We start from the raw sequence: 10,516 nt of genomic DNA, 5'->3' as shown, positions 1-10,516 counted from the left end.
CAGTAACACACTTCAAATGTGCTTATTGATGATGTCAATTTATTTTTACTGTACTCCATTTGATCTTTTGTTTACATAAAGTCACGGTAATAAAAGTTGAAAACACAACAAAAACAATTAGCGAGTGAAAGAATTAAATAATGACTGTGCCATAAATAAAACAGAATAAAAAGGTAAACCTCAATGAAGCAATGATTAACATAACAAAAACAAAATTAAGTACATAAGCTGCTGGTAATTGTTCAACAATAAAATTAAATATCCAAAACTATATTGATACAGTTTCTCTTTATTTTTTTACTGTGCCTTATTTAACATTCTTCTGTAAACAAGTTAGAAAACTGGCTTCTCTAGTATTTGGTGCAGGGCAAGAAGTAGCTGTTCGGCAGCACACGGTACAGCCTCCCACTCCACATGGCATACTCAAACATTTGTGGTCCACTGTAGAGGTAGGTGTACCCTGCAGAACAGAGATGCTACATGTTAGTGCTGCATAACAGACCAAAGGGATTTTAAAAATAGTTGTAAATAGCTGTACATGTAAACTCAAAAGATAAAAACATAAATATCAAAAACAGAATTCATTGTCTCGTTTCAGTGGTCTTCAAGGCTGGAATGCTGCTCACCTCCTTGCTGCAGAGCTGCAGTCACTTTGGAGGTCATTCCCAAGAAGGTCTCATCCACCTGTTTGGGGAATCCCTTATCCATCTTCTTTGTGGCCTCATTATAACTGAGAAAAGAAAAATGTATTTAGATTAATCTAACATTTGTAATACAACTTGTAAGCTGCTGTATGAAAATCAGTTGCCTAATTTTCTCAGGTCTTAGTGGAACACACCTGTAGTATTCACTGCCTACAAAGAACAGAGTCTTCCCACTTTGTTCGTCATAGAGGGCCGCATCAACTTTCTTCACTGTTTTGGGCAGACCAAAGCTGGATATTGGTTTAGGATAGCCACTTACAAGATCATAGCCGCTGAAAGCCCACACCTTGTGACCTGTGAACAAATAAGAAATAGACTTTATAGTAAATCTATGTAAAGGCACAAAAATGCTGACTTCAAAGGAGTGCTGCATTAGGTGGACACTGGGAATGCATACCTTTAAAAAGTAAGACACGGTCTAATTGTTGGCTCTCATAAGCAGCATCAATATTAACAGGGGCATCGGGCCAGTAATTTGAGATGAGAGCTTGTACAGGTGTGCTGATCTGAGGGTGTTTGCGCCAGACAAATCTGTGAACACACGCACAAAATGTAAATTAATGTAAATGATCAATCAGCCAATGTCAGAAGCCAGCTCTGCTATAAGAGATTTCTCACTCAGGTATTCAAGCATTTATTTTGTGATACCTGTCCTTGAAGAAGAGCATCTCTCCTCGCATTGTGGCAACAGCATCCAAAACCATCGTTGAATCACAGGCATCAGGAGTAGTGGGGGCTGTAGGTCCAGGCTCAACGGGATCTGGATTTGGACCTGGAGGTAATTTAATAAATATCACATTGTTGTAAGTTGTAAAATTATTTATGCACAGGTTCTTTTAAGATTTTGGTCAACTCAAATATTTTTAATTTAATAAAACCAAAAAAAGAATTTAGCACTCACCATAGAGGGACTGGATGCCATTAACATCATCCCGGGGAAGAACATAGGTGTCAGGGTTACTGTATGAGTACACTGGGTACATGAGAGCACCGGGGTCATTGGAGTGAGATAAGCCCAGAGAGTGACCAAATTCATGGGCAGCAACCATAAAGAGAACCCTGCCTGAAGTAGAAAACACAGAATGACAATTGGTTACCAATTAGGATAACTCAGGTCGCACACTACAGCGTAATAATTTGGACACCACAGTTCGTAAAAGTAAACAAACTTACCTTCGCTTGAGCGGAACGTGAACGTTTCATCTTCGTCAAAATGGGCATCCCCTCCAATGCCATCACCGGGAGGAAAGGCGTGGGCGAGAATTTCATTAGGGCCATCAAAGGGGTAACCATCACCATGTTCTGTTAGAAGATAGCAATATTAGACTTGGCCAAACAAAACAAAAAAACACACTAAAAAATATAGGTGAGATAGGTGGGATGGTCATGTCTTGTGCAATAATACAATAAAAACGTTCAGTGATTATATTACTTAATGTTGTTTTATACTCACCCCGGCGACCAAAGAGGATCCTAATATCAGCAATGCCGCTGTAGATCCTTGTGAACCTCAGTGGAGTGACTCTGGCCCACACCTGCAGAGCTTTGTCTATGGAGTAATCCACCTCTGCCACAGACATGTCAGGTGTGTAGTTCTCTATCCTGCAGAGCAAAACAATATCCAAGAAAATCATTAGTGTGGTCACATTTTCTCATGTTGTGTGTTATGTTGTGTCTTTAGATCATTCACCTGTATGTGAGGCTGTTTTTCTCCCATTTGAGGTTGTTTTCAAAAGTGGAGAAACGAGCGACCTGTTCATCGGGAACCCCACAGCGGGGCTTCTTCATCATGGCCAAAGTGTCAGCATCCAGAGACCCGGTGATCTGGAGACCAAGGAATCTCTGCATCTCAGCCAGCTTCTTGTTCAGTGGGCTGATGCCCCTTCTGACAGCTGGACCCTCCTCCTCTGTGAGGTTGAAGAATTTCTTCAGGTAGTTCTGGAAGAGAGAAATATTCAGAGCTTTACACTCAAATATCTGTCAGCATGTTTAAGCTCAAGAAACAAGACAAATAACAACATGAGATGGACAATTAAAATTATCACAAAGTTTGTCCACTCCAACCTCTATGCCAAAATAAAACAGCCAAGTACACATACCTTTGCAAGAGTTTCATCTTGTCCAGTAATCTGAGATACTGGCATGCAGTAAACTGCCACTGCCAGGCCAAGCAGAATGCTCAGAGTCAAAGTCTTCATGCTTCCTCGTTGTGTGCAACTTGTGTCTCAGTGCTGTGAGAAGCTGTTATATAGGCTGGAGTTTGGATGTGTTGAGTAACTACCTGCCGTCACTGACTAAGGAAATGCTCCTTTTATGGTGAAGAGGGGAACTCTGGTTTTGATTGCTCATGACGGTGTTTCATGTACAAAAAGAAAACCAAAACAGTGATGTTGAATCATTGTTGCAGTTTGCAGAGGAAATTGGTCATGAGATAATAATTAGAAGAGCCCCCAAATCTGCAATTATCAGATAGAAATAAAATTTAAAACTATTCATATTTTCAAGCTCTTGGACAAAGAAAACACGCATCTGTTTTTTCTTTTCCAGAATTGACCTCATAGCTGATTTAAAGCAGATTTAATCACATATTTGAAGATTTTCTTTGTGTGTTTGTTCCAAAATTATTATTATTGTTGTTGTTGTTGATTCACTTCATTTTAATATAGGGTTCAAAGCTGGTTTCCTTCTTTTAGCTTAGCTGTTATTATTTAAAAATTAGTTTTCTAGTTTTCTTTCATATTTTCTCAGTGGTATTTGGTGTCTGGACTTAAGAAGCTCAGAACAGTTCTTGTCTCATTAAATACTTTCACCTATGTTTTCTTGTAATGGATGTGTTAACATAAATTTAATATTCGGTCAAAGACTCAATAGAGGAATTGAAAGGGTTTTTTTCACTGTACATGCTTTGGTTTTTGTATGATCCAACATGATTCCAAATGAAAAGAAGTATTTTGCCAGGAATTGGTCATGGAGGGTATCAAGTGCTGCACATCACATACAGGAAAGGATGATTAATGTTGACATTGTCAGCATTTCTGTTACAATTGTGCAACCACATCTTCTACAATGAGCCACATTTTGAGGTGCGCGGAACAAACCCGTGGACCAAGCTGAAGTCTATTAGCTGAACCCTGTCCTTAATGCACACCATGAACTTTAAACTTGTGCCTCACACCAGAGCCAAGACAAGATCAGATTCACTTTACTACCTCAAGTCTTGAAATTGCTACAGTGAAGTGTTAATGTTATCAGTGGGGTGGCTCAGATGGTAGAGCAGATCAGCTATTGATCGGAAGGTTGCTGGTTTGATCCTTGGCTTCCCCAGTCTGCATGCCAAGTATCCTTGGGCAAGATACTAATCTCAAATTGCTCTCCGATACGTTCATCGGAGTGTGAATGTGTGTGAATGTACAGGGTGGGACATTTATATGGATACACCGTAATAACATGGGAATGGTCTTGGATCTTGGATCTTGGATACAACTTTGTTTTTTCAATAGGAAGAGGGCCATGTGACACATCAAACTTATTGGTAATGTCACAAGAAAAACAATGGTGTGCTTGGTTTCAACGTAACTTTATTCTTCCATGAGTTATTTACAAGTTTCTGACCACTTATAAAATGTGTTCAATGTGCTGCCCATTGTGTTGGATTGTCAATGCAATCCTCTTCTCCCACTCTTCACACACTGATAGCAACACCGCAGGAGAAATGCCAGCACAGGCATCCAGTATCCGTAGTTTCAGGTGCTGCACATCTCGTATCTTCACACCATAGACAATTGCCTTCAGATGACCCCAAAGATAAAAGTCTAAGGGGGTCAGATCGGGAGACCTTGGGGGCCATTCAACTGGCCCACGACGACCAATCCACTTTCCAGGAAACTGTTCATCTAGGAATGCTCGGACCTGGCACCCATAATGTGGTGGTGCACCATCCTGCTGGAAAAACTCAGGGAACGTGCCAGCTTCAGTGCATAAAGAGGGAAACACATCATCATGTAGCAATTTCAAATATCCAGTGACCTTGAGGTTTCCATTGATGAAGAATGGACCCACTATCGTTGTACCCCATATACCACACCAAACCATCACTTTTGTTGTTCCAACAGTGGAGGGATCCATCCAATGTGTTTTAGTGTCAGACCAATAGCGGTGGTTTTGTTTGTTAACTTCACCATTCACATAAAAGTTTGCCTTATCACTGAACAAAATCTTCTGTGTGAACTGAGGGTCCTGTTCCAATTTTTGTTTTGCCCATTCTGCAAATTCTGTGCGCCGATCTGGGTCATCCTCGTTGAGATGCTGCAGTAGCTGGAGTTTGTAAGGGTGCCATTTGTGAGTAGCTAATATCCGCCGAAGGGATGTTCGACTAATGCCACTCTCCAGTGACATGCGGCGAGTGCTACGCTGTGGGCTCTTGCTGAATGAAGCTAGGACAGCACTGATGTTTCTTCATTAGTGACAGTTTTCTTGCGTCCACATTTTGGCAAATCCAACACTGAACAAGTTTCACGAAACTTAGCAAGCAGTTTGCTAACTGTAGCATGGGAGATGGGTGGTCTCGTAGGGTGTCTTGCATTGAAATCTGCTGCAATGACCCGGTTACTGCGTTCACCAGATATCAACACAATTTCGCTCCTCACGTGTTAACCTCTTTGACATGTCAATGGCTGTGAACAAAGAGAAACTTGTAAATAATGAAAGAATCATGAAAGAATAAAGTTACGTTGAAACCAAGCACACCATTGTTTTTCTTGTGACATTACCAATAAGTTTGATGTGTCACATGGCCCTCTTCCTATTGAAAAAACAAAAGTTGTATCCAAGATGGCCGACTTCTAAATGGCCACCATGGTCTCCACCCATCTTGAGGAGTTTGCCCCCTCACATATACTAATGTGCCACAAACAGGACTTTAATATCACCAACCATTCCCATGTTATTACGGTGTATCCATATAAATGGCCCACCCTGTAGATTAGTTTGCACTTGTGTTTAGAAGTGCTTGTATGAGTGGGTGTGAATGAGGCATGTTGTATAAAGCACTGAGTACTCCAGGAGAGTAGAAAAGCACTATATAAGAATCAGTCCATTTACCAGAAACATTAAAGTCAGTTTATTCTACACAATAGTGCCCAATCACATAACGTTTTGGAAACTGGAAACTTTTTTTTTTCTGTGAGTCAACTGCAGGTGGTTATTTTCCACCTTACCTGTAATTATCCCCAACCACTTTGTGTCAGTGTTATAGGAAAACTACATTTCTGTCAGTGTTACACAATACTGGACACAAAGATGAAGAGTTTTGACTTTATAAAGTAATGTTCAGCCTCAGGTAAATTAGGCAACAGCAGTAAAAAGAGACATTCACACACACACACACACACACACACACACACACACACACACACACACACACACACACACACACACACACACACACACACAGTGAATATGTTTTAATAGAAAAGCAAAGATTTTTTTTTTTTATCAGGAAAATATCAATTTTTCTTCGCTAAGTAAGAAATACATCACTCTGATGGAACGACACGAGCTTAAAATAAATGTTATGTTTGGCTGAATAGCTCTAGATCAGCGGTCCCGAACCCCCGGGCCACGGACCGGTACCGGTCCGTGAGTCATTTGGTACCGGGCCGCGAGAGTTGAGACTCGGGTGTGAAATGTATGGTTTTCAGGGTTTTGATTGGTTTTTAGCGTTATTTTGTTATCGTTTTTTTCGTTAACTCGGTTTTCCTGGGTCTTTTCACGTGTGTTATGAATAAATCTTCTTTTTTTCGGTACCGGTACTAGTTTTATTTTGTTGTATTTATCCGCGACACCTTAAAGGCCGGTCCGTGAAAATATTGTCGGGCACAAACCAGTCCGTGGCGCAAAAAAGGTTGGGGACCGCTGCTCTAGATCACATGTTGATGTTTGTATAGAGAGATTTAAAATTAAAATTAGCAGCAATATTAGATTAAAACACACATTTCAAATCAAGAAAACTGTACAAATGTCAATATTTGTACAGTTATTGGAATTTGTACGGGTTAAAATATCAATACTACAGTCTAAATATCAGGAGAGCAAATCAATATGCTTTCAGATGTATGGCTACATGTTGGTGACATTACACATTACACACTGAGGTAACACTAACCACACACTAACCACTTCTCTGTTTTCTGTTCGATACATTGTGGTCATTACTGGACGTAAAACTTTGTGTATGCATGCACAGCACCGTCAAGCTCCAGGGAAAGCATTACATCACTCTGTCACTTCCTCTCTGTCGCTGTTTCATTGCCTTCCTTCACTTCACATTCCAGCAGCTCATTAACACGACTGATGGAGCGCACACGTTTGAAGTTGGAGTCGTACTTGTAGTCCAAGTTTCCTTTGAAGAAGTGCACAGATCCTGTGGGGAAATCAATGTTCATTTAGAATTTGAAACTTAAAATGTATTGTGGCAAACTGTGTTTGCTGTATGGGGCAAGGACTGTCTGTATACAGTGCATTCAAAAGTATTCATAATGAAAAGGTTTAAGTACCTTGGATAGTACTGCCTTGGTTATAAACCTTTATACCTTGTATATTTTTTTTTACTCTATGTCTATATGCAAATATTTTCCAATCACAGTTAGTGAAGATATTCTATTAATCTGAGAGTCAAACAGCAAAGGAGCAGAAAAATATCAAGTCTTAGTGTACATGTACTGTAAATTTTGTTGGATTGAATTTCTTTTTATGAGAAATTGACATTTTAAAGGGCTGTAAAAGAAAAGTGATGTAAGTACCATCATAGAAGACAGCAGCATCTATAGGCATTGGGATCTCTGGCCACTGCTCCTCAGTAGACATTGGTGATCCCTCCATCAACCTTTGTTCCTCGTTGTACCTACATTATCACATATAATAATAAAATATAACAGTGATTTTAGAAAAGCAGAGATTACAGTTTTTCTCGATTGCTTAAACACTATAACCAGGCCTCTAAACTAAAATTTCAAAACCATAAACGCTATTGGTCAAAAAGCTCACCCATTTCCCTGACCTATAAACACTATTCCCTGCTTTGACACATGACTCAAATTTGGTGAACTGGTACTGCAAAACTCTACACACAAATCCCTACATTTTACAGTGCTTACACCATGTAGTCATGTAGAAAGCACTAGCATGCAATAATGTTAACGTAAGTCAGCATAGCTTGAGCCCAATTAGCACACAATTAACCAAGTGGAAACACTAGGAGTCAAAATTTAGCACACACCAATCAGAACCTGCGATGGATAGATAAAAGGGCCAAAGTCAGCTCATTCAGGTTTGAAACAATGGATCCAAAGAGATGCAAAGGAAGAGGACGTGGTGGAGAAAGAGGACGTGGTGAAGGAGGAGGACGTGGTGGAGAAAGAGGACGTGGTGAAGGAGGAGGACATGGTGAAGAAAGAGGACGTGGTGAAGGAGGAGGACGTGGTGGAGAAAGAGGACGTGGTGAAAGAGGAGGACGTGGTGGAGAAAGAGGACGTGGTGAAAGAGGAGGACGTGGTGGAGAAAGAGGACGTGGTGAAGGAGGAGGACGTGGTGGAAGAGGAGGAGGAGGTGGTGAAGGAGGTGGAGGTGGAGAACGACGGCGACAAGGAAGGGGAAGAGCAAGGGCACGAAGACAGTCAGTCTCGGATGAAATTCGAGCCACTTTAGTTGACCATGTCCTTGTCCATGGGATGACTATGAGGGAGGCTGGGCAACGAGTACAACCAAATTTGAGTCGCTTCACTGTTGCCTCCATCATCAGAACCTTCAGGGAGGAAAACAGGTAGGTGTACTTGCAGTAAGACTGCTTTGTACAGTAACGTTTAAGTTACTGAATTTATGTGTCTTGAGTTTCAGTATGTTTCCATTATTTTCCTGTAAAATGAATGTGTGACAGTTACAGTAATGAGTGCTTCTATTTTTGTAGGACACAGAGACGACCACCTGGTGGAGGCAGGTTAAGGCTTTTGTCGGAGGAGCAAGAGAGGGAACTTGTAAACATGGTAATTGCAAATAATGTAATCCGCCTGCAAGAGATTCAAAGGAGAGTGATTGAGGATGATCATCTTTTTCGAGGCATAAATGCCATCAGCCTCTCCACAATTGACCGCATCCTCCGAAAGAATCAATTCCGGATGAAACAGGCATACCGAGTCCCTTTCGAACGAAACTCTGACAGAGTGAAAAACCAACGTGTGGAATATGTTCAGGTATGAGTTTTGATACTGTATAAGGTATTGTGTACCATCACAGCATGGCAGTTTATGCTGCCATTTCAGCACTCTTGAACTTTGGTTCAGGGTACCGATTGACGCTACTGTGTTATGTGTTTTGCAGAGAATCTTTGAGATTGAAGGACGGCCTGTTCCCCATGAAATGATCTTTGTGGATGAGGCAGGTTTTAACCTGACCAAAAGAAGGAAAAGGGGGAGGAACATAATTGGCCATCGGGCTATTGTAAATGTCCCTGGTCAGCGTGGGGGGAATGTCACTATGTGCGCAGCCATCAGCCAACGAGGGGTACTCCACCGCCATGCCGTACTAGGACCCTATAACACTATGCTTCTCCTTGCTTTTCTTGATGGTTTAAGACAACATATGTTCCAGCTGGACTACAGGGAACCAGCACAGCCAGAGCAGCCTCACTACGTTGTTGTGTGGGATAACGTCAGCTTCCATCGCGCTGCTCTGGTTCGTGACTGGTTTACCAATAACCCAAGGTTTTCTAATATCTTTCTGCCTGCATACTCCCCCTTTCTAAACCCGATAGAGGAGTTATTTTCGGCATGGCGGTGGAAAGTGTATGACCGAGAACCTTATGTCCGTGTTCACCTCCTTCAGGCCATGGAAGAGGCCTGCCTAGACATATCAGTAGATGCATGCCAGGGGTGGATCAGGCATGCAAGAGGATTTTACCCCCGCTGCCTGGCTGGGGCCAATATAGCCTGTGATGTGGATGAGATTCTCTGGCCTGACCCAGACCAAAGACAAGATGCTGTGGTGGGATAATGTTTCTGGTGTGTGTTGTACTGTATAGTACATGAATGACAATGTGCCACTGTACATACATTGGTTGCGTCTTTTGTGTTTATCATGTGACAAGGGTTTTGAAGGGGAGAACCATAAGCAACCTAATTGTTTTGGAACTATTGTTTTGAATTAATTGTACCAGTGTGCAAAACTCTGTTGTAGTGTGTGTGTTTTTGAGGGCTTGTGTTTGATGTCTGAGGGCAAAGTTCGGTTTTTCAGCAGGAGTGAATAGTTTTGGGTGTAGAGCTTCATTTTGACCTGGAAATAGGATGTTTGGGGAATTGAGTGAGATGTTATGGATTTGTGTTTTCTGTTGTGCGGATATGAGGCGTAGTTTCAAGAAATGTGTTTTAGCAATCGAGAAAAACTGTAATGTCAGTATTTTCTTGTTTATGGATGACAACATTTCCATGGGAAGTGTGATAAACTACATGACTAATTTACTTAAAGCACCCTTTTGATGACAAATAGTCAAGTTGGTGACAACAATTGATTCTGCAACCACTTGTACTAGAGATGTGTAATTTTGTATTACATCAAAGCGTAAGGAGGAAGCCTGTCTGGTCTAGACTGGTTCTCACGCAATGATGTTCTGTTTCTATGTGTGAAATAATAACAGTACTCAGGCATAGCCATACAAAATTCTTTAAAGTAAATTTTAAAACTGTGGAATAATGGCTGCTGTCAGTGCACCGCTATGTAGATGAAATGTGTTTGAATTAATCTATACCTGTTGGTGTTTTTTC

General features: G+C 41.2%; 2 protein-coding genes across 3 annotated transcripts; one reads left to right on the top strand and one right to left on the bottom strand.

Annotated features, from left to right (window-relative positions):
• Nucleotides 1-350: 350 nt before the first annotated feature.
• On the bottom strand, nucleotides 351-6,165 carry LOC134637011 (collagenase 3-like). 2 transcript variants are annotated; one of them, XM_063487333.1, is made up of 11 exons: nucleotides 6,149-6,165; nucleotides 2,804-2,882; nucleotides 2,395-2,642; nucleotides 2,158-2,306; nucleotides 1,878-2,006; nucleotides 1,606-1,767; nucleotides 1,353-1,476; nucleotides 1,102-1,235; nucleotides 839-998; nucleotides 627-730; nucleotides 351-460 (listed from the first exon to the last, which is right to left on the bottom strand). In XM_063487333.1, exons 2-11 carry the CDS (start codon nucleotides 2,846-2,848, stop codon nucleotides 351-353), a joined length of 1,365 nt encoding a protein of 454 aa, XP_063343403.1. In that variant the 5' UTR covers nucleotides 2,849-2,882; nucleotides 6,149-6,165. The 2 variants fall into 2 exon arrangements, with proteins under 2 accessions (XP_063343403.1, XP_063343402.1); XM_063487332.1 differs by lacking the exon at nucleotides 6,149-6,165 and having other exon boundaries at nucleotides 2,804-2,902.
• A 2,124-nt stretch (nucleotides 6,166-8,289) lies between these two features.
• LOC134637013 (uncharacterized) lies at nucleotides 8,290-10,070 on the top strand. Its single transcript, XM_063487334.1, has 3 exons — nucleotides 8,290-8,523; nucleotides 8,668-8,950; nucleotides 9,078-10,070. The coding sequence occupies exons 1-3, from the start codon at nucleotides 8,432-8,434 to the stop codon at nucleotides 9,747-9,749; spliced, it is 1,047 nt and encodes a 348-aa protein (XP_063343404.1). The 5' UTR covers nucleotides 8,290-8,431; the 3' UTR covers nucleotides 9,750-10,070.
• The last annotated feature ends 446 nt before the right edge of the window (nucleotides 10,071-10,516 follow it).

The sequence above is a fragment of the Pelmatolapia mariae genome, linkage group LG10_11, assembly GCF_036321145.2.
Source record: "Pelmatolapia mariae isolate MD_Pm_ZW linkage group LG10_11, Pm_UMD_F_2, whole genome shotgun sequence".
NCBI lineage: Eukaryota > Metazoa > Chordata > Actinopteri > Cichliformes > Cichlidae > Pelmatolapia > Pelmatolapia mariae.
Note: the sequence above shows the minus strand (reverse complement) of the source record. Positions and strands in the feature narration are given on the sequence as shown.

Excerpts from the sequence above, each read along its gene's own strand:
- LOC134637011 (XM_063487332.1), bottom strand. The coding sequence starts at position 2,902 with ATGAAGACTTTGACTCTGAGCATTCTGCTTGGCCTGGCAGTGGCAGTT. Across the intron at positions 2,007-2,157 it reads GATCCTCTTTGGTCGCCGGG|AACATGGTGATGGTTACCCC; the intron begins GTGAGTATAAAA and ends ATCTTCTAACAG. Across the intron at positions 999-1,101 it reads CCGTGTCTTACTTTTTAAAG|GTCACAAGGTGTGGGCTTTC; the intron begins GTATGCATTCCC and ends ATTTGTTCACAG.
- LOC134637013 (XM_063487334.1), top strand. The coding sequence starts at position 8,432 with ATGACTATGAGGGAGGCTGGGCAACGAGTACAACCAAATTTGAGTCGC. Across the intron at positions 8,524-8,667 it reads ACCTTCAGGGAGGAAAACAG|GACACAGAGACGACCACCTG; the intron begins GTAGGTGTACTT and ends CTATTTTTGTAG. Across the intron at positions 8,951-9,077 it reads AACGTGTGGAATATGTTCAG|AGAATCTTTGAGATTGAAGG; the intron begins GTATGAGTTTTG and ends TGTGTTTTGCAG.